The sequence below is a fragment of the Terrapene carolina genome, unplaced genomic scaffold, assembly GCF_002925995.2.
Source record: "Terrapene carolina triunguis isolate 2854851 unplaced genomic scaffold, T_m_triunguis-2.0 Scaffold95, whole genome shotgun sequence".
Taxonomy (NCBI): domain Eukaryota; kingdom Metazoa; phylum Chordata; order Testudines; family Emydidae; genus Terrapene; species Terrapene triunguis.
Window position 1 is genome coordinate 34,953,036 of NW_020664446.1, and position 22,810 is coordinate 34,975,845.

Sequence of the window (22,810 nt, forward strand, 5' to 3'; positions counted from 1 at the left end):
ATCTCCCCTTGTAAGTATTCTCACACTTGCTTCTTATCAAACTGTCTGTACTTGGCTATCTTGATTATCACTTCAAAAGTTTTTTTTCTCTTACTTAATTGGCCTCTCAGAGTTGGTAAGACAACTCCCACCTGTTCATGCTCTCTGTATGTGTGTATATATATCTCCTCAATATATGTTTCACTCAATATGCATCCGAAGAAGTGGGTTGTAGCCCACAAAAGCTTATGCTCTAATAAATTTGTTAGTCTCTAAGGTGCCACAAGTACTCCTGTTCTTTTTGTGGATTATTATAGTTTGTCTGTAATCATACAATTATTGTACTTTTAGCATAAAGCTACTATATCTTCACTTGGAATAATATTTCAGTCAATTTTAAATTAGAAGTTAAATAGGGAAAGATCCTCAGCTGGTGTAAATTGTCATAACTCCATTGAAGTCAATAAGCTAAGGATCTATCCCATATTATTTGGGAAGCCAGTTAGCTGAAGCATGCTTATGGAATCCATTTTTCTCCATGTGATAAGACACAGCTCAAATATAATAGGTCCCAGTCTTAAAAAAGATTTATGTATCTGCTTAACATTATGAGCATGAGGAACACCAATGAAGTCAATGAGAGTACTTGTACATAAAGTTAAGCATGTGTATAAGTGTCAGAGGATCACATAATCATTAATAATTTATATACCTCTAACTGCTTGTTCTCAGTAGATTAGTTGATCTATATCAAGTAACTTGCACTTGGCTGTATGAAAACATATGTATTGCATTAGGAAAGTAGTATGTTGGTATATAGATGCTAGAACTGAGGACTAGGAAAGAATTGTTGGGAAAGAACATTCCCAGCCCCCTCACTTACTTCCTGTGTGACCTTCAACAACTAATTTTACCTCTCTGGGCCTACATTTTTTAATCTGTACAACGTGGATAGTAATAAAGGCCGGGTGTGTTCTGCACCAAGTCAGAGCTAAATTCCGCAGCAGTTCCACGTACCATTTACAATGCAGGTCTTTATTCAATTACATATGAAAATGAATTATTCAATTATTACAGCAGCACTTGTACTATTTAAATTTGACCATACGTTTAGATTTAAATGATTTTTATATTGAAAAATGCGTAACTGTTATTGTAGCAGGGAGCAGGAGGCTTTGGCACCTCAGGCGGCACAGCACAGTGGGTAGTATGGATTTGGGGGCTGTCACGGCGAGCCCGGGGTGTATAACTGTCCAAGGCGGTAACAGAGCGCAGGACCAGGCTGCCACGGCGGGGCGGATTCGCCCTCAGCGCGACTTGGCGGGGAGGCGAGAGGCATCATTTCACAGTCCAAGGTGGTCGCGCCTTTCGGCGGCGAAAGGGACCTCGGCCGCGCAGCCTGGGGCGGCGCCGAGCCCCGCAGCGGGTGGCCCATCCGGCCGTGGGTGATCGCCGGGCGGCGCTCAGCTGCCGGGATCCCTCAGGCCGGCAGCTCCCCATGGGCAGCAGCAGGGTCTGCGTAGGCTTCCCGCTGTCGGTACTGGCGGAGAGAAGCCGCGCTGGCTGCGCGCCCGGCCGGCCAAGGCGGAACCTTTGTGCGGGGCTGCCTGCTGCAGGGCTGGGGGAGGGAGTTAACAGGCACTCGCCGCCGGGGCCGGCTGCTTCCTTCCTGCCGGCGCGCGCCGCCCGTGACCCGCCGCCTCACGCTGCCGCCTGGCTCGGGGTGAGTGTCCCGTGCGGAGCGGGCTCTGGGCCCCCTCAGGCCTGCGGGGTCGGCGGGCTGGGCCGGGGCAGCGGGGAGGTCACAGGCTGGGATTCCCGCTCTTGCTTGCGCTTCCTGGTAACCCGCGGCTCGGGGTGGGTGAGAGGGACGGTGCTTCCTGCCCGCCACCCACCCAGCACTGCATCGCCGGGGCCGCCCCCCCGGGCCGGGCTGCTCCTTCCCCCTCCCCTGCTGCCAAGGCCCGGTGCTCCAGTCCCTGCCCCCCTACTGCATCATTTCTCGCCCGCCATTGCCCCGGGGCTCCAGTGGTAATTCCCGGCCCGCTCCTGCCACTGCGGCAGCCGGTGCTGCTTCTCTAGTGAGCAGCCACCCTGCTCAAGAGGTACCAGCGCTATTGCCCTTCAGTGACTGGCGATAACATTGTGCCCCTATAGTGTCCTCTATCTTCGGTTTTTAAAGCACTTTATACTCTGGAATCGTCCCAATACCCTGTCACTCCTGTTTTGCAGATAGGGAATTGAAGTCTGTAGAGATTAAATTACTTGCACAGGGTTGCATAGGTGGTCTGTAGTTGAGCTGGGAAGAGACTTGACGTCTCCTGACTGTGCCACTTTTGTGTTTTCCTAGCTTACCCATTTTGGCGTGAATGGACAGTGTAGGCCCACATTGGTGATCAGCCTATGATGTTCACACTTGTTGGGAAGCAGCACGGATAAAAATCAATTATTTAAAAAAAATGGATTTTTTTAATTTAAATTGGATTTTTTTGATAAATGCTTTTTGAGGGGAACCTATCTAAAGATAGTTTTAATTAAGATACATTATGGCTCAAATATATCATTGTGGAATAGGGATTATTAATTCTATAGTACGAGACAATATTATTCATGTACTGTTTAAGAAAAGTTTTGTAAATGAGCTCCAATAGTTAATGGATTAGGGACCCAATCTTAGGGTTCAAGGGGCTTCTGTATAGATTATTTAGATTAATCTTTCTATCTACGCAATGGGACTCAGTGCTCAGTCTAGAAGATACCATCAGAGATGCTTAGTTTTGCAGTTCTCAAACTGTGGATTTGTGTCTCCAGGGATAACATGCTTGTTAACAGCAAAAATGTTTTTAAATAAATAAAATATAGAGGTAAGAAATAACAGACCTCAACCCTATTGTCCCTCTGCAAATTTGTGTACACAGTCAATCCCTTACCTCTCTCTAAAAGTGCAAACTTTCAGAAAGTTCAATGAATAGAAGTTTGTTGGGGGCGGAATAGATCTGGACAAGGAAAAGAAGTCGAGATAAATGGGAGAAGGGAGGGACAGGCCGTAGAAACAAAAGTGAAACTGTTTGAGCAGCATATTCCAGAAGTCTTGAGGTCTTTCTGAGCATAGCCTTCATTGATTTGAGATCTACCATACTATACTCTCACTGGAAGGGAAAACCTATAATAGCAGCAGGCCTTAAAAGAGACCCAGTTTGGGTCTCATCTCTCTCCGAATTGTGAAGAATATGTATTAAGGATATAACAACCAACAAGAATGCACTTTTATGTAGAAATCCATGATTAAATTGAGTCTTCCTGACTACTGATTTAAATCAAATCCACCCTGATGGGAAGAGTCTACATGTTGCTTGTGAGAATCCTTTAGCTCACCCAAATACTAAAGAAAGGGGTTGGTGTGAGCTCTTCCTTTTTTTTAGGGTTTCCCTCTGAGCTTCTGGCAAATTTACAGCATGGTTTTTGGATTAACCTGCAATAGGGACTAAACCGTACATAATTGATGCCATCTGCCCTCAGATAGAAATGAAGTCCAGTAGTTAGGCCTACTGTTGTATGTATGTTGGGTTACATCTGTTTCCCGGTTATAAATGCCCCCGTTTAATACTATCAAGCTTTCTTGTATTAGGTCAAAATATTCTGGGTTTAGACTTTGGTTGAAGGTGAACTGGTGATCTCGGGCATGTGTAAAATAAGAACAAAAAGTGGTTTGACAGTTTCCAGATGAGGAGAGGTGAGGGGAAAAATAAATTTACCAATTATAAAAACAAATCTCTCTCTGGGTTTTTTTTTTTTTTTAAAAGTATGCCATAACAGCTGGGAGATAAAAAGCTGAAATTGGCAGGAAAATAGGCCTTGGTTATAAATGTTTGTAAGGAGTCATTTGAAAAATATGTTTTGATTTGACTGAGTTATTAGGATTAAAATTTAGCATGATCTTATGTACTACTGTACTATTTTTGGTGGTGTACAACTTTTTTAGCACTTTTTACTGACAGTCTAAGCAGAATTGGTATAGCTAATTTAACTGTTTAATGCACATACATGCTTCCAAACGGGGCATGTTGAATGAACAGTTCTCCTATGGAGCACGTTTTTAACAAGTATTGGCAGAGTTTTCTATGACCTTAAACCCTTTCCTCATTGACTAAAGTGCACATGCAAAAGCAGTGATTCTTTGTATGGAATGTTAGTTTGTGCTACTGAACCTGCCCTCTAGTGTATATCCTATAGTCTTTATATGCTTTTGACATTGGGCAGATTATTTGGGGAGAGTCCCATGAGACATATTGGATGTTTTAAAAGCAGAGAAGGCATGCTGTAACCTCTCCTCCAATCTTGTGACCTCCTGATGTCCTTGGTGTGGTCTCTGACTCTTTTCAGACAATATTGCCACAATAAAAACCACAGTGCTATTTATAGCGAATGAAACAACAATTGGAAGGAGAAATGACACTTTTAGTACCTTTTTTACCTTTATGTAAGTAATAAACTATGTGTATTAATGAAGACTTCCATTATAAGCGAGCCGGAGGGCCTGTTTAGGGATTGGGATTTAGGCTAGCCAAGGGCTGTATTGAGGTGATTGGTATTACTGTGACAGCTTCTGAAGACTTGATTACCAATGATTTTGGCACTCATACCTGCTGGTTAAAGTGGGGATGATAGAAAGGGGGGAGGGAGAGCTCAGTGGTTTGAGCATTGGCCTGCTAAACCCAGGGTTGTGAGTTCAATCCTTGAGGGACCATTTAGGGATTTGGGGCAAAAATCTGTCTGGGGATTGGTCCTGCTTTGAGCATGGGGTTGGACTAGATGACCTCCTGAGGTCCCTTCCAACCCTGGTATTCTATGATTCCAAGAGAAGGTTGTGAAGTACACAGATATTTGAGCCCCCTCATTTAATCCATGGTGTGCAGTGGAGCCATCTTAGGAGGAGGAAATGCCTAAAAGGGTTTGAGGTGAGGTGGTTGCCAGTATGCTTTGTTTTGTGGTAGCAGCTCAGAGGCCACAGTTATGGATCAGGTCCCCGTTGTATTAAGTACTGTACCAATACAACAAAAAGATGCTCCCTGATCTAAAGAGTTGATAATTTACCAGGAAAATATATCAAATGGAAGAGAGGGAAGGTCCCTGCATAAAAGCACTCAACTATTATCTATGCTTACATCTTGAAAAGAGGAGCATTTGCTCTTGCGCAGATGTCCATGGAAAGTCAAGAATTTTTTTTATGATAAGATAAGCAAAGTATGTCTTGGGAGAGCAAGAGAAACCAGAGCAGCTGCCCAGTTTTGTATGCTTGTGGAGGGCTTTTGTACAGGCAGGTAGAAGGGTGCAACAACAAACAAAATTAAAATAAATTAAAATGCAGCCATTGGTCAGACAAAACTTTCTTAGGGCAGTTAATCAAAGGCTCAACTCTTTCTCCGTGAACGGACAGAAAAATCCACTGGGCAAAAGGTCTTAAAATATACCTCTACCTCGATATAATGCTGTCCTTGGGAGACAAAAAAAATCTTACTGTGTTATAGGTGAAACCGCGTTATATCGAACTTGCTTTGATCTGCCGGAGTGCGCATTCCCGCCCCCCCGGAGCACTGCTTTACCGCATTATATCCAAATTCGTGTTCTATCGGGTCGCGTTATAGCGGGGTAGAGGTGTAGTTTAGAAAAATTAACAAAAAAGCCAGTTTTTAGTTTAAGAGCTTTTCTTATAGTGTGGTATTTCACTGCAAGTGATTTGATCACACAGGATTGCTAAATAAGCATCTTATTGGAGATTCTTTGGTGTTGGGTGAATATTTTTATTCCCTTTGCTTCAACAAACCAGGTTTAACAAAATCATCAAACTGTCTACATGATTCTAATTAGTTAATTAAGCTCCTAAAAAGGCAGGCTTTATCTCATGTGTAAGTATATACTTGGAAATTTAAGAGTAAAATATATTCCTAAAAGTAAAAATGACTTTAAAAGAGTTTAAAAAAATTTGTTTTAGTGATCAGTATTAGAACATGTTAGCCAGTTCTAGCAGTCCTCTGGTAGGCACTGAACTGTAGTGCTCTTTTATTCTGGTCTGCTGAATCCATGTATGGCATTCAGGCAGAACAGAATGGCATCACTGTCTTAACATGAGTGCAGGATCTTTGCATGTATGACTGAATAGCAGTTAGCCAAGAGAGGAAAAAAATTAAGGGTACTTTGGTTCTAAATCAGCCAGTTTGGCCTTGGCTGTCAGCTCAGTTTGGAAGTCAGCCATGGAGAAGCAGAAATGGTTCATGTTGCTAAAGAATGTCTTACTCCGTCACCCGAGACCACTGGTCTCCAACCTTTTTATGCCCAAGATCACTTTTTGAATTTAAGGGCAACCCAGGATCTACCCGGCCCCTTCCCTGAGGCCCCCTGCTCCCCAAAGGGCACCCCCCCCCATTGCTTGTTCTCCCTCAATCTCACTCAGTCTAACCGGGATGTGGCAGGGGTTTGGGACGGGGTGTGGGCTGTGGGCTGGGGACGAGGAGTTCGCAGTGTGGTAGGGGGCTCTGGGCTGAGCCTGGGACAGGGGTTGGTATGCAGGAGGGGGTGAGGGGTGCAAGATCTGGGAGGGTGTTTGGGTGCAGGAGGGGGCTCCGGGCTGGGGCAGGGGGTTGGGGTGAAGGAGGGGGTATGGGGTGCTGGCTCTGGGAGGGGGCTCAGGGCTGGGGGTTGGGGTGCAGGAGGGGGTTCGGAGTACTGGCTCCGGAGGGGTTGGGGTACAGCCTCCTGCCGGGCGGCACTTACCTCTGTCAGCGGCACAGCGAGGCTAAGGGAGGCTCCCTGCCTGTCGCGGCCCCATGCTGCTCCCAGAAGGGACCAACGTGCCCCTGCGACCCCTGGGTGGGGGCGAGGGGCACGTGGCTCTGCGTGCTGCCCCTCTCTGCAGGCACTGCCCCAAAACTCCCATTGGCTGGGAACAGGGAACTGTGGCCAATGGGAGCTGTGGGGGTGGTGCTTGCAGGCAGAGCAGCGCATGGAGACCCCTGGTTCCTTCCCCCAGGCCGCAGGGGCGTGCTGGCCGCTTCCAGGAACGGCGTGGGGCCGCGACAGGCAGGGAGCTCCGCTGCGCCGCAGCGGCCAGAGATCGCGATTGACTGGGAGAGGCCCCAGGATCGACGGGTTGGCGACCACTGCCCTAAAAAGGAAGGCATCAGTGGTTGAATGAAGCTGCTCAAAGTTTTCAGACTTGAGATCCTCCTAGTTCAGTAGCACATAGTCCTGGTCTACACCTAAAAATTAGATTGACCAAACTACCTTGCTCAGGGCTGTGAAAAATTTTGCAACCATGTGATGCCATTAAGTTGAGATTTCCTTCACTGGAGAAGCAGGTGGGTCAACAGAAGAATTCTTTCACTGACCAAGCTACCGCCTCTCAGAGGTGGATTACCTACATGGATGGAAAAAAACCCTTCTGTTGATGTAGGAAGAGTCCACACTACTCCAGAATAGCTGCAGCACCCATAGCTGTGCTGCTGTAATGTAGACATACCCATAGATTGCATCCTTCCACTGACCCCCAGATTCCGAATCTGAATTTTTTACATTTTAGGACCAGGAGAATTTATTATTTCTCCATCTGGTGTCACATCTAGGGAGGCTGCATCGCCTAAAGGAACTTTATCAAGGGATAAGGGTTGGCTTCAGAGAAGCCAACAATAGAAAATACTGTAGTTAAGTCTGCTACAAAGCCAGCATTTACAGCCTTCTGGGGAACTCTACAAATCAAGAGTACAGATGTCTTGTAATGGATCCAGACTACAATTCTCTACTTTCTAATACCCAAATGTGGACTACAGGTCTTAAAAATGTGACAGTGAGACACATACAAAAGTAATAGAGGAAGAAGTTTGAAATACTGTGTTATATCTTTCTTTAACAGGCAGTTCTTTTCCTTGTCTTTTTGAGTCAACATTTTTGATATTGTTAAATCACAGCAATAAAACAGCAGGCCTGAATAGGAATGGGCTAAACTTGGAACTAAAATGTGGCATGTTCCTATTAGTAAGATATTGTATGGTTGAAAGGAAGGCAAAATTTTTAGGGAACAACTTTTCTGAAATGAGGACCTTGTTGAATACATTAAAATACAGAAGCAAGGATTCAACTGGTTGTCTTTTGTACTCTAACAGAGGTGAAAATGAAACGATGTTGACTAAGCATTTAACCCTTTCCATTCTATTTTTTGTGCTTCTGTTTCCAGTTTGAGGATGATCACAAGTGTGTCCTTTAGTTGTTTAGTTCCAGATTTAACTAATTATTTAGTTTAGCAAGAAGTTGCATATGAGCTTGTGCCACCACTGTAAAAATAGTCTAACTGCTACATAAGCGGATAAATATTTCTAAAATGTTTTTTTAAAAGAAAATAAAGTGCATATTTTTCAAGTCTAAAGCTTTTTTCTTCTGACTTCTGTTTAGTATTAAATCAAAATGGTTCATGCTGAAGCCTTTTCTCGCCCCCTGAGTCGGAATGAAGTTGTTGGTTTAATTTTCCGTTTGACGATATTTGGTGCGGTAACTTATTTTACCATTAAATGGATGGTAGATGCAATTGATCCAACCAGGAAGCAAAAAGTGGAAGCTCAGAAACAGGTAAGACCAAACTTTCAAATTTTTTTTACTTTCTAAGAACACTTTTATACAAACCACTCTGTATATGCACAGAAGCCAGTTCACCAACTGCTGAAGCACATTTAGGACAGGGATTGAAAGAACCCACTCAGTAGAAACGAGTGGGAACATTTCTCTGGCAGGTATTATGGCCTAAGCTGTCAATCACTGCAAAATTTAAACTTTAAAGTTTCTAGCTCATATGGTTGTGAAAACCTTCCAAATGTAAAGTGATGCAGTGTTGTCTTCCTCAAGTCTGCAGACAGCTCCAGTACCTTTTATGCTGCTAATAGCTTTGCTTAATTAGCAGCAGGGTGAAATTAATACTCTGTCTAATTCTATGGAACTGCTACAGCTTTTGGGGAATTTGAGTTAATATAGGCAGTCATAGCAGATGTAGGATCAATAGGAAGAATAATAAGAGGCCAATATGGCTCCATCAGGAGCTCTTTACCTGAAAAAATCAAAAAGGAATCCTACCAAAAAAATGGAGACATGGACGAATAGCTAAGGAGGGGTACAAAAGAATAGCACCAACATGTAGGAATGAAAATAGAAAGGCTAAAGTACATGAGTTACACCTATCAAGTGACAGAAGGCAATAAGAAGAGGTTCTTTAAATACATAGGAGCACAAGAAAGGAGGGGGAAAGTGTAAGTCCTCTACTTAGCGGGAAAAGAAGAGCTAATAACAGATGACATCAAGAAAGCTGAGGTGTTTAATGCTTACTTTGCTTCAATCTTCCCTAAAAAGGTTAATGGTGAGCAGATACTCAACACAAGAAATATTAACAAGGGAGACTGGATGCAAGCCAAAATAGAAAAGACCAGATTAAAGAATATTTAGATATGGTAGATGTATTCAAGTCAGCAGAGCCTAATGAAATTTATCCTAGGGTACTTAAGGAACTAGCTGAAGCAATCTAGGAGCCCTTAGCAATTATCTGTCAGAACTTCTGGAGGATGGGTGAGGTCCTAGAAGACTGGAGAAGGGCAAACAGAGTACCTATCTTTTAAAAAGGGGAGCAAAGAGGGCCCAGGGAATGACAGACCAGCCTTACTTCGACACCTGGAAAGATACTGGAACAAATTATTAGACAATTTAATTCATAAGCACCTGGAAGATAATAGGGATAAAGAATAACTAGCATGGATTTGTCAACAAATCTTGCCAAACTCAACCTAATTTTGTTCCTTGACAGGTTTATTGCCTGGTAGATAGGGAGGAAGCTGTCTATGATATGTCTTGATTTTCGTAAGGCTTTGACACAGTCCCACATGACATTCTCATAAGCAAAGTGGAAATGTGGTCCAGATGAAATGATTTCAAGATGGGTGAACAACTAGCTAAAAGAGTAGTTATCAATGGTTTGCTGTCAAACGGGAGGGGAGGGCAGCGTGGCATATCTAGTGGTGTCCCACAGGGGTCAGTTCTGGCTCTGGCACTAGTCAGTATTTCCATGAATGATTTAGATAATGGAGTGGAGAGTATGCTTATACAATTTGCAGATGACACTAAACTGGGAGTGGTTGCAAGCACTTTGGAGGACAGGATTATAATTCAAAATGACCTTGACAAATTGGAGAATTGTTCTGAAATCAACAAGATGAAATTCAGTAAAGACAAGTGCAAAGTAGTTCACTTACGAAGGAAAAAATTCAAATGCACAACTCCAAAATGGGGAATAACTGGCTAGCTGGAAGTATGCTGAAAAGGATCGGGGGGGTTATAGTGGATCACAGATTGAATCAACGTTGTGATGCAGCTGTGAACTAATCTATTTCTGGGGTGTATTAACAGGAGTGTCGTATATAAGACATGGGAGGTAATTGTCCTGTTCTACTGAGCACTGGTGAGACCTTAGCTGGCGTATTGTCCAGTTCTGGGCACCACACTTTAGGAGAGAATCAGGAGGAGAGCAACAAAAATAATAAAAGGTTTAGATCAGGTTTCCTTTGAGGAAAGGTTAAAAACCTGAGCATGTTTATTCTTGAGAAAAGAAGATGGGGGGAGGGAAGCAGATCTGATAAGTCTTTCAAGTATGTTAAGAGCGATTATCAAAAGAGGACAGTGATCAATTGTTCATATCCACTGAAAGTAGGATAAGTAGTACTGAGCTTACTCTGCAGCAAGAAGATTTAGGTTAGATATTAAGAAAAACTTTCTAACTAAAAGGGTAGCTAAGATCTGGAATAGGCTTCAAGAGAGATTGTGGAATCCCCATGATTGGAGATTTTTTTAAGAACAGGTTGGACAAACACCTGTCAGGGATGGTCTAAGTTTACTTGGTTCTGCCACAGCTCAGAGGGCTGGACTTGAAGACTTCTTGAAGTTCCTTCTAGCCCTACATTTCTATGATTCTCTACAGCAGCTAAGATGCTCTGGACAGGAGGGAAGAGACCGAGACAAAAGCCTTCTCAGTAGGTAGAGTGGTTGGAGTTTTAAATTTCGGTCACCTACTAACCAGAGGCTGATAGTCTTCAAGCAGAATCTGTGGATAGCACCCTAGTAGCAGTCCCACATCCTCCCCATTCCTGGTACTTCTGGGAAGCAGTGGGGTAACCTGGACCTGCCTATTTCATTCCCTCCCTCCTATGTCTCTTGCATCTATCTAAAGTTTAGTTTTTTGATTAGTAAGTGGTATAAATTTTTCAAGCCCTGGTTTAAGATAGGAAGTGAACACTAGCATATCCAACGGAAACTTTGTATTTTACATAGTGCCTTGGTGCAAAGGACATCTAGATAAATGGAGTATACTTACCCCCATCATCTTGGCCAAACTAATTAGAATTAACTCCCTTCATGGGTTCTTTGTTTGATAAGAAGTGGTCAGGACCACTCTCCAACATCATTTAACTGACTGCATCTTTAATGCAAAGTTCTTTATAGCCCTATGCTGGGGCAGTGCTTTTATACAGGCAGAGGGAGGAGTACCCCCTACTGCAGAGGTCGGCAACCTTTGCCACGTGGCCCATCAGGGTAATCCAAACGTGGGCCGCGAGACATTTTGTTTGTTGACTGTCCGCAGGCACGGCCCCCTGCAGCTCCCTGTGGCCGTGGTTCCCCGTTCCCAGCCAATGGGAGCTGTGGGAAGCAGTAGCCACCACCCATTAATGTGCCTCAGCCCTGTTCTGAAGGACTGAGACAGAGCAGGATTTTTATGCCTTTTCAGTCTTGGATGTGTCTGCTGTGACTGGCACTCAAAGTATTGTCTATGCAATTTTTTGATGTGACATTTGTCAGAAACTGAGACCATGAATTAGCTTCACATAGGCCACTGAGCAGATAGACAGTAATGCCTTTTTATTGCAAAGGACTCAAGCCATATTCAATGAATGACTTCCTATCTCGTTTCTAGCTCTTAACTTCCAATGCCCAAAATAGCAATTGTTTAAAGTCTGTTTTTAAACTATTTAACCATTTTCTTTTTATAATGTTAATGGCTTCTGTTCTCTCTTTCTAGGCAGAAAAACTAATGAAGCAGATTGGGGTGAAAAATGTCAAGCTTACTGAATATGAAATGAGCATTGCTGCACATCTAGTAGACCCTCTTAGCATGCATGTAAGACACTATATTCACTGCTCATTTTCCCCCTATTATTCCTATAAGAAGTATGGAACTTTATATATGTATAAAACAGAGTGCAACATTTGATACATGGAAGCTCTTAATAGTGTCATTAGTAGTCAAATGTATCCTTCAACTAGGAATTATATTTTCATAAATGTAGAACTTTTGAAATTTTAAAAGCTCATCATTGTCAGAATGTATCCAAGTGGAAAATAATTTTCTACCAGGAAATCTTAACTGCATCATAGAGAGAAACCTGCATTTTTCTCTGCATTTTGTTACATTATGCATAAAAATAATTAATTTTACGTGGTCTTGAATCTGAGATTTCACACTGCCCTTTTTTTGTTTGTTTAATGATTCCTTGGAGGCCATCTAGGAATCAGGGTTATGTTTGCTGGCTGTGGGTATGATACATTAACTTTTTTTCCAATACTGTTTTTGTACATCAGGTAACTTGGAGTGATATTGCAGGTTTAGATGATGTCATTACAGATCTGAAGGACACAGTCATTTTACCTATCAAGAAGAAACATTTGTTTGAGAATTCCAGACTCTTGCAGCCACCAAAAGGTAAGGAGAAAGCATTCTAGATCAGGAGTTCTCAAACTGGGGGTTGGGACTCCTCAGGGGGTCGCAAGGTTATTACATGGGGGGTTGCAAGCTGTCAGCCTCCACCCTAACCCCACTTTGCCTCCAGCATTTATAATGGTGTTAAATATATTTAAAAAGTGTTTTTTAATTTATGGAGGGGGTGCCGCACTCAGAGGCTTGCTATGTGAAAGGGGTTACCAGTACAAAAGTTTGAGAACCACTGTTCTAGATATAACTTGTCCGTGGTTTCTTTTATTAACAAAAATTGTAATGACTATCTAGGACAAATTTTTTTTTTTTAACTTTTATGCTTTCAAGATAAAGTTGGGTATTATCAATAATACCCTTGTGTTAAGGAGAAGGGTCAAATCACAACCTGATAAAGTGTAATTCCTCAGAATGGTATTTTTCTATTGCTTTAATTATGAGGATTGACATTATAGAATCACCTCATTGCTTATTGCTTGAGGCTTTTTGTTTCTTTTGTGAGATGGCCGTTTATGTTTAGTCTAAGATCTTTGCACTACTTCACAAACGGTCTTCAGTTATTGTATAATGTCGATTTTTATTGAAGTCATATCCATGCATGTTCTACCAATCCAAATACACATTTCCAAGAGACATCCAACTTGTGCATTAATTCTGGATTTCTGGTGGTGGGTGGTTTTTTTTTTTTTTTTTTTTTTTTTTTTTTTTTTTTTTTTTTTTTTTTTTTTTTTTTTTTTTGCTCTTTACATTTAGTTTTGTTCTTTTTGCTGAGATCAGATATAGCTCTATGGTATATGCTAGGAAATGTTTCCACACTTCGATAAGGATACCAGTGCACTGATAGAAACAAAGGCCTTAAATGTGAAGAGTTACTGCAAGCTAATTTTGCAGGTCCCTTTTGACTCCAGTAATCCAGGCAATAAGGGAATGCAAGTGTGAATATGTAGACCCTTCATCCCTCCTTCTCTGGTGTTTAGTTAGATAAGTTCACTGCCAACTCAACCTAAGAGAGAAAAGGTCAAAAATCTGCTCTTATTTATAGTGTTGTAAAGTTGAAGCGTCTCCACTGAAGTTCTTAGTCACAATTGCCTTGTACTCATGTACATGAAAGCAAAATTTGGACCTAAGTAGTTAGATAGGAGGACAAGGCTTATTTTCTATCGACAAGATCTCTTCCATCTTTTCTTTGTATTATGTGAAAGCCTTCTTTATATAATTAATTACTGCATACATCTATCAATTGTCCCCTTAAAATGTTCAGTTCTATTTTGTTTGGAAATAAATGTTTCAGTTTTATACAAAATTGTCCGCTGTTAGGAATTCATCTTGGTTGGAAAATTGGTGTTCTGTCATGTGCTTTAATAAGATGATGAAAGGACTATTTATGTAGACCTTCCAAACAGACCATGCCCCTCAATTTGATCAGTCATTTAAATCATGAAGATGGGAGATGCATCTCCCAAGTAATTATCCTTATGTAGATGTAGACAGCCTCAAAAACATTTAAATTAAGAAAAAACTAACTCACCAGCTTCTGCAGCTGTGTTTATAGAGAACACCCATTTAAGTCTAACTAAATAAGAAAACCTGTTCACTACAGGAAACTGTAATAAATTGTTTGACTAATTTTAGAAAAAAAATTGAGATTAAGTTCTTCTAAATAATATGCATGGAATTTTAAAAAAATGCTTTTAAAATAATTTGTATGGATTTCCCTACCTCATTACAGATTTTTTTCCATAAGTCTTTTCAGGAAGGTAGAGTGACTATAAACAAAGCCCTAGCAAATGCCCCAAGTAAGCAAACTGAAATTCCCCCTCCCCCCCCCACTAGCTTGTTTGAATCATAGTAATGTAGAGTGTTACTTATAACTGTAATAGGCACAAAACAAAGCTTCAGATGTTTAAGTTTAAAATGAGCTGTTATGTATTAACTCTTCAGTAAAAAACGAAGGTAAAGCTGTCTTGAATAATTTGAAGTTATTGCTTTTTTTTTAATATTAAGACAATAAGATAATTGCAGGACAATTGTGTACATGGAGTTTGGTGGTAGTTACTGAAAAGTACCCGGATGCCAGCCTTAGGGAAATCTAGATAGAACATGAGTTCATACATCACTATGTTAGTCACACTGGGGTCTTTCCTTCCTTCCAGTGACCCTAAAACTTTAATACTGTTATTTTTCAGGAGTACTTCTCTATGGCCCTCCAGGTTGTGGTAAAACTCTGATTGCCAAAGCTACAGCAAAGGAAGCAGGTTGTCGATTTATTAATCTCCAGCCTTCAACATTGACTGATAAATGGTATGGGGAGTCTCAGAAACTGGCTGCTGCGGTCTTCTCCCTTGCTATAAAACTCCAACCTTCCATCATTTTTATCGATGAAATAGGTAACGTACATGCCTTTTTCTTAGTCATAGAAATGCAACATTAAACTTTAAGTGCAAGTTGATGTCTGATGATATCACTAATTCTCAGAAAACATTTGTATTCTGCATATAGAACAAAATGGTAATAAAACAAGATTTAATAGCGTAAAAAGTATTGAAGAGCATCCCTTGCAAAGTAGCATGTCTCATATTGCAGAAGTCCTCTGATAAGAGTTAAATTTTAAGTGAAGTTATCCCTATACAATGTCTTTCTTAACGAGCCTTTCCTTAAAGTTTTTCCAGCATTAGTAGTTACTGTTTGTGAATTTACACCTGGGGTTAGTTATAGGAGAAATAACACAGTGAACTGAAGTTCCTAGTTTCTGAGTGTCAATTCTGGAAATGTATGTTGATGGGGTACAGCACCACTGTTCTTTCTTTCTCCATGGGGCTAAGTTGGACCTTTTTAGGAAGCTCATGTTTAGAGAGGAAAGGCTTTCCTGAAATACGTAGTTATCACTGGAAGGCCTGGGCAGATTAAACTAGCCCTTCCGTTGGTAGAATGTTGAGGAAGCTAAGGGCTTGGAATTAGAAGACTGCAAAGAAATGGGTGGTTAGAATTAACAGAACAGTCATATGGTACCTGTGAAGAAGACATCTGCCTCATCCCAGACCTCCCTAGTTATCGGTCCATCTCTTAGAATTACTTTCCTTGCAAATTTGGAATAAGTTGGTCATAAATGTAAATTAGATTCCTGGATAATCTTCAAACTGCTTCCAATGAAAAAGTGAGGCAACGAAAGACCTAAGCCTGAATCACGGAAGCAGCTGAAGAGGGAAGCACAGCAAAATCTAGCCCAGGATATCATGGCATTGAAAGAATTTCTCAGACAGACAGGATTCAATCTCAGAGGATATTTGTGGCCTCTCTAAAGATGTATGTATGTCAAATCCCAAATGGTTTGCTCAGGAGAAAGATAGTATTCGCTTTCTTCAGAAGCTGCTCCATACCATATAAATTGGCCCCTGTAATGGGGTTCACTCACCGCTAGGGTGCCTCTTCTTGGCTGCTGTGGGGATTAGCTCCATCCAGGTCTGTTTTCCCCCCCCCCCCCCGATAGTTGCTCACACTGTTTCCCCTCTTGTTTTTTCTGTGTCTGGAACTCAGGTGCTCCCTCTTCATGACTCAGCCCTCTGGCCAGGTCACTATGTAGTCCTTCCTTTCCAGGCTATCAAAGCCCCACTGGATCAGCTGTCTTCATGTGCTCCAGTTAGTCTTCCAATCCACAGCCAGGTTCTGTGCCACTTTCCCAATGACTGGTAGAGGAACCTGGCCCAGTCTGCTACTCTGGGTTCCAGTCCCAGGACGCTATGTCCAGCAACTATGGTCTGCTTGCTATTTCCTTGGACTCCTTCCTACTTCTCTTGTGGCTCCCCTGCTCTCTGGGTTTCCTAGCCCAAACTCCCTCCTTCCAGGGAGTAACTGCAGACTACCTAGCTCTGTAGCTTTAAACACACCTCACTTCCCTTTCAGCCCCTTTTGACTGCCAGCTTCCTGATTTTTATATCTGCCCTGCATGTTTCTTCTCAGGGGGCTCCACCATCAATCAACCTTTCAAGCACAGGCTGCACCTGGGGGAGAGCCAATCAGGTTAATTGACCTCAGTTAACCTGCTCTGCTTTGTGTGGGTGGACATCACCATGGACCCCAGCTGCCATTAGTTATTGAAAGGGCCCATCAGATGCCTGGTACTAGAAGGCAGGAATCTGACAGGCCCAGACCCATCATCTTCAAGCTGCTGAAGTTCAAGGATATGCTGCCAGAAATGCTAAAACCTTATGTATAAGGGCCACAGAATCTTTTTTTTTTTTTTTTGACTTCTCCTCTGATCTTAACAAAAAGAGCCCTGCATTCAATGGCATATAGCAAATCCTATGGGGGACCACTGTCAAATGCAACACCAAGTACCCTTCCACCTTCACTGTGGATTTAGCAGGCTTCACAAGATTTTTGCAAACCCCCCTCTGAATCTTGGCAGACACTTCAAAGACTGAAACCAGATTTGACCAAAAATAGCAGATTTTTTCCCCCCCCAATCATGAAAAGCATACCTCAACAAATGTAGAAATCAGTTTGTTTTCCTATGTATTCTTGTGGATATGGTAATATTCACTTTTATAATCTTCCAACTCCAAGCAGATAACCAGTTAGGCTGAACTCTTCCGTTGACCACCTTTTGGAACTGAGCAGTAACAACTGTAGAGCACTGGAGAGAGTAACAGATAACACTAAACTGGGTGATATAGCACTACCTATTGATTGTAGTATTATCTGCACTGATCATCAAAACTTGCACAGCTAGACAGAACCTCTTCACTAGAACCTCTGATGGATCATGTTATGGTAACCACAAATCCCTTGGAACAATCCATACTCCTGATATGTAACCTTAAATAGCACTAGTTATTCAATTTGTGCAGGGTGTCTGACATACAATTAATATGAAACTTTTTAATATATATTTAGATTTTGTACTAATTGATATTTGATTTATCAAATTACTTAAATATATTTGTGTTTAGAATATTATTATATAATATAGGAAGGGCAGGAGCAGAGGGAACTGAAGCAGTCAGGGATCAGAACATGCCAACATTGGCTTGTTTTAAGTCTGAGTTTTTTTGTTTTCTGTTACAAATATACTTTGGAAGCCACCTATTTAACTATAGATCTTTTTGTATACCTGACACCCTTAGGCCTGGTCTACACTAGGCTTTTATGTCGACTTTAGCGCCGTTATATCGAATTAACCCTGCACCCGTCCACACCAGGAAGCCATTTAGTTCGACAGAAAGCTCTCTTTAAATCGATTTCTGTAATCCTCCCCAACGAGAGGAGTAGCGCTAAATTCGACATGGCCATATCGAATTAGGCTAGGTGTGGATGGAAATCGACGGTAATAGCTCCGGGAGCTATCCCACAGTGCACCACTCTCTTGACGCTCTGGACAGCAGTCCGAGCTCGGATGCTCTGACCAGCCACACCCCCGGGAAAATTTGAATTCATTTTCATTTTCCTGTCAGGGCAGTTTGAATCTCAGTTCCTCTTTGGACATCGAGGGGAGCTCAGCAGCAGTGGCAACTATGCAGAGCTCTCCAGCAGAGATGGCCGTGCAATCCAATAGAAAGAGGGCCCCAGCATGGACTGATCGGGAAGTCTTGGATCTCATCGCAGTGTGGGGCGATGAGTCCGTGCTTTCAGAGCTGCGCTCCAAAAGAAGGAATGCTAAGATCTACGAGAAGATCTCTAAAGCCATGGCAGAGAGAGGATACAGCCGGGATGCAACGCAGTGCCGCGTGAAAATCAAGGAGCTGAGACAAGGCTACCAAAAAACCAAAGAGGCTAACGGACGCTCCGGATCCCAGCCCCACACATCCCGTTTCTACGAGGCACTGCATTCCATCCTGGGAGCGGCCGCCACCACTACCCCACCCCTGACCGTGGACTCCGAGGATGGGATCATGTCGGACATGACAGCGGACGGGGAAGATGAAGAAGGAGATGAGGAGGACGAGGCAGTCGACAGCGCTGGCACCGCTGATTTCCCCGACAGCCAGGAGCTCTTCATCACCCTTACCGAGATCCCCTACCAACCGTCCCCATCCCTTACCCCGGACACAGAATCAGGGGACGGATCAAGCAGTAAGTGCTGTAAACATGTAAACATTTATTTAAAACAGAACGGTAATATTTATACTATTAACAATGTATATTTATAAAAGTGCTGTAAACTAGTAAAAAAATAATCAGGTACAAAACAGGAATATTTACAAAGGTAACAAATGGGTTTTGCATGATTTCTCTGTCTTAGGCTCTTCTCAATTTAGTCCCAAGTATTTTAAAAAAATTTCACAATGTCCGTTACTACATGATTCCCAGGCCCAAGACGCTCCACTCCAAAGTCTCAGTGCACCTACGCGAAAATCCGGTCAATGTGGCCGGGGATCGACGAGAAATCCTCGTAGGAGAACTCCTCGTAGGTCTCGTGGAGGTAGAGCTCAAGCCTGTTGATCAGGTTCCGGGGTAGGGCGATCTTAGTGGGCCCTCCGTGGTAGCAGACATGTCCCCTCCATGCCACAATCAGGTACTCGGGGATCATGGCCCGACATAGCATGGCGGCATACGGCCCCGGTTTCTGCATGCTTTCCCGCAGCATGCGTTCTCTCTGGGTGTCCGGGATCCTCAGGAGGGTGATGTCGCTCATGACGCCCTGCTTTGAATTAGGGAGGGGACTGTTAGTATTGGGACTGCTTTACAGCCACGCGGTGGAGGGAGAGGGGCAGCATACAGGGATCTTTCCCTGGGACAGCCGCGAGGGGGTGGGACAGGGGCAGAGTTGATGCTGTCCTGATTGCTGGCAGCAGAGACTGGCATTGCTTTCAATGTGAAAGGAGGCCAGTGCTACTGCTGGAGTTTTAAGCAGCCACAAGTCTGCGGCTTACCATTATTGCCCGCTCCAGAAGTTCAGGTCTCCAGCCACAGTTCTCTGAACACTCCAAGACCTCCGCAAGTCCACAGGCACTGAAGGCGACGGCCGAAAATTCGACCTTGTCCTGAGTGCGCATGTGAGAGGTTCAGTGCATGGTCTTGTTCACAGAGAAAGACTAGGTTCTTTGTATACAATTTCATTTATCTGTCTCAGGAATTCACTCCCTTTTTAAAATTCACACAGACACATCTGCGACTGTCTCCCAACCCAGCCTGTCAGCACACTCCCAGAGGCTAGCGCAGATTAGGCGGAGGAAGAAGAAGACGCGTGAAGACATGTTCACAGAACTAATGGGCTGCTCCCGAGCCCAGGCAGCCCAGCAGACACAGTGGAGGGAGAACTTGTCACAAATGCACCGAGCAGTCATGGAACGGGAGGAGAGGTGGCGTCAGGAGGACCAACAGGCTACTGAAAAGCTGCTTGGACTAATGAGGGAGCAAACGGACACGCTCCGGCGCCTTGTGGATGTTCTGCAAGACCGGAGGCAGGAGGACAGAGCCCCGCTGCAGTCTATCTGTAACCGCCCTCACCCGCCACCAAGTCCCACACCACCCTCACCCAAAGTCCAAAGAAGGAGGGGCGGCAAGGGCCGTTAAAACTTTCAATCAACCCCTGCAGACTGCTCTAGCAGTAGAAGGCTGACATTCCCCAAAATTTCATAAGTCCTTTCCTACCCACCTCACACAAGCCCCCGTCCAAGTTTCACCCCCCACGTTTCATCTCTGGTTCGCAATAAAATGTTTGTTTCTGTTCATTACTGTTTCAGTCAGGTTCTTTTGAGGGAGAGTCTGTCTGGAGGGGGGGAAGGGGCTTGGTAATTGGACAGGACAGTCACCTTTAGCAGGGTACAGAGGCGGTGTCAGGTCCAGCATCAGGACACATACACAGTGCAGTCACTGGTTACCCTGGTCAGTCTGGGAGGTGTTTTTCATGTTTTGGGGGGGGGGGTTGCTCTGTGACTTTGTGGCGGGGGAGGGCAGTTACAGATCTTATGCAGCGGTCCTTATCCTGGCTCACAGATCCACGCAGCAGGGGATCTGTAACCCTACCCCCCCTGCCAGAAAGTAACATAGCCGACACATACACACAGTCCCCCCCAGGAGTGCTGGCAGGCTCCATTGAAATAACCAGTCCACCAGTGCGGAGCCTGTCATTCCGGGAGTTTAGAAGTATCATTTGCATCAGAACACTAAACCCGCCCCCCGCCACAGTCTGCGTCCCCGGTTTAAAATATTCCCGCGAAAACAGCAATACAGACAACGGTGTTCATTAAAAAATCGAAATGATTTTATTTTTTGGGAAGGGGAAGGGGGTGAAGGTTGTATGTAACTGGAGAGGATAGTCAAAATGGACTGGGTAAAGAAACGGGGGCAGGTTCAGCTTTTCTGTCCACAAACTGAAAAGTCACTGGTTGCCCTGCTCACTCAGGAACCTAGCTTTCAAAGCCTCCCGGATGCACAGGGCGTCCCGCTGGGATCTTCTAATGGCCCGGCTGTCTGGCTGGACGTAATCAGCAGCCAGGCTATTTGCCTCTAGCTCCCACCCCGCCATAAAGGTCTCCCCCTTGCTCTCACACAGATTGTGGAGCACACAGCAAGCTGCAATAACGATGGGGATATTGGTTTCACTGAGATCACAGCGAGTGAGTAAGCTTCTCCATCTCCCTTTGAGACGGCCAAAAGCACACTCCACCACCATTCTGCACTTGCTCAGACGGTAGTTGAACAGTTCTTTTTCTGTGTCCAGGGCGCCAGTATAGGGCTTCATGAGCCAGGGCATTAGCGGGTAGGCTGGGTCCCCGAGGATGACTGTAGGCATCTCCACATCCCCAAGAGTTATTTTGTGGTCTGGGAAGTAAATACCTTCCTGCAGCCGTCTAAACAGACCAGAGTTCCTGAACACGCGAGCGTCATGAACCTTGCCCGGCCATCCGACGTAGATGTTTGTAAACCGTCCCCGATGGTCCACCAGTGCTTGCAGCACCATTGAAAAGTAGCCCTTTCTATTGATGTACTGGCTGGCCTGGTGGTCCGGTCCCAGGATAGGGATGTGAGTCCCATCGATAGCCCCACCGCAGTTTGGGAATCCCATCGCGGCAAAGCCATCTATGATGACCTGCGCGTTTCCCAGGGTCACTACCTTTGGGAGCAGTACCTTGACGATTGCCTTGGCTACTTGCATGACAACAACCCCCACGGTAGATTTGCCCACACCAAAGTGGTTCGCGACTGACCGGTAGCTGTCCGGCGTTGCAAGCTTCCAGAGGGCTATGGCCACTCGCTTCTGGACAGTGAGGGCTGCTCGCATGCGGGTGTCCTTGCGCTTCAGGGCAGGGGACAGCAACTCACAAAGTTCGAGGAAAGTCCCCTTCCGCATGCGAAAGTTTCGCAGCCACTGGGATTCATCCCAGACCTGAAGCACTATACGGTCCCACCAGTCCGTGCTTGTTTCCCGGGCCCAGAATCGCCGTTCAACAAAATCCACATGCCCCATTGCCACCGTGATGTCCTGGGCGCTGGGGCTCGTGGTTTCTGACAGCTCTGTGCCACTCTCCGACTTCAGGCTCTCACGGCGGTGCCGTAGCCTCCTCGCCCGATTTCTCTGCATCTGCCTCAGGGAAAGGTGTATGATAAGCTGCGAGGTGTTGAGAACGGCCACAAGTGCAGCGATGGTCGCAGCGTGATCCATGATCGCAGTGCTGTGGCGTCCGCGCTGTCACTGACCAGAAAAGTGCGCGAACTGATTTCCCGCCGGCGCTTTCATGGAGGGAGGGAGGGCGTTAGTGACGGACGGATGACGACAAATTTTTTTTACCCAGAAGGCATTGGCGGCTCGACCCAGAATTCCGATGGGCAGCGGGGACTGCGGGAACTGTGGGATAGCTGCCCACAGTGCACCGCTTCCAATATCGACGCTCGCCCCGTTAGTGTGGACTCACAAAGTCGAATTACTGTCCTTAGTGTGTCCTTAGTGTGGACACACACGTTCGACTTTGCAATATCGATTCCACATATTCGATTTAAGTAAAATCGAATTACCCTCGTAGTGTAGACATACCCTTAGACTCAGTTGAAGGCAAAAATTTATACATATTAGATACTGGTTAGTTTTGAATGAACACAGATAGC

The 22,810-nt window shown here is 44.2% G+C and overlaps 1 protein-coding gene across 2 annotated transcripts in view; it reads left to right on the plus strand.

Annotated features, from left to right (window-relative positions):
- Positions 1-1,633: 1,633 nt before the first annotated feature.
- ATAD1 (ATPase family AAA domain containing 1) overlaps positions 1,634-22,810 on the plus strand; it is a 39,159-nt gene continuing 17,982 nt past the window's right edge. Inside the window, exons 1-5 of one of the 2 annotated variants that reach the window (XM_024219592.2) lie at positions 1,634-1,702; positions 8,422-8,595; positions 12,077-12,175; positions 12,637-12,757; positions 14,953-15,153. In XM_024219592.2, the coding sequence (XP_024075360.1) occupies positions 8,434-8,595; positions 12,077-12,175; positions 12,637-12,757; positions 14,953-15,153 (583 nt within the window). In that variant the 5' untranslated portion in view covers positions 1,634-1,702; positions 8,422-8,433. Of the gene's footprint in view, positions 1,703-8,421; positions 8,596-12,076; positions 12,176-12,636; positions 12,758-14,952; positions 15,154-22,810 lie in introns of those variants that run through there. The other variant, XM_029911394.1, reaches the window with a different exon arrangement.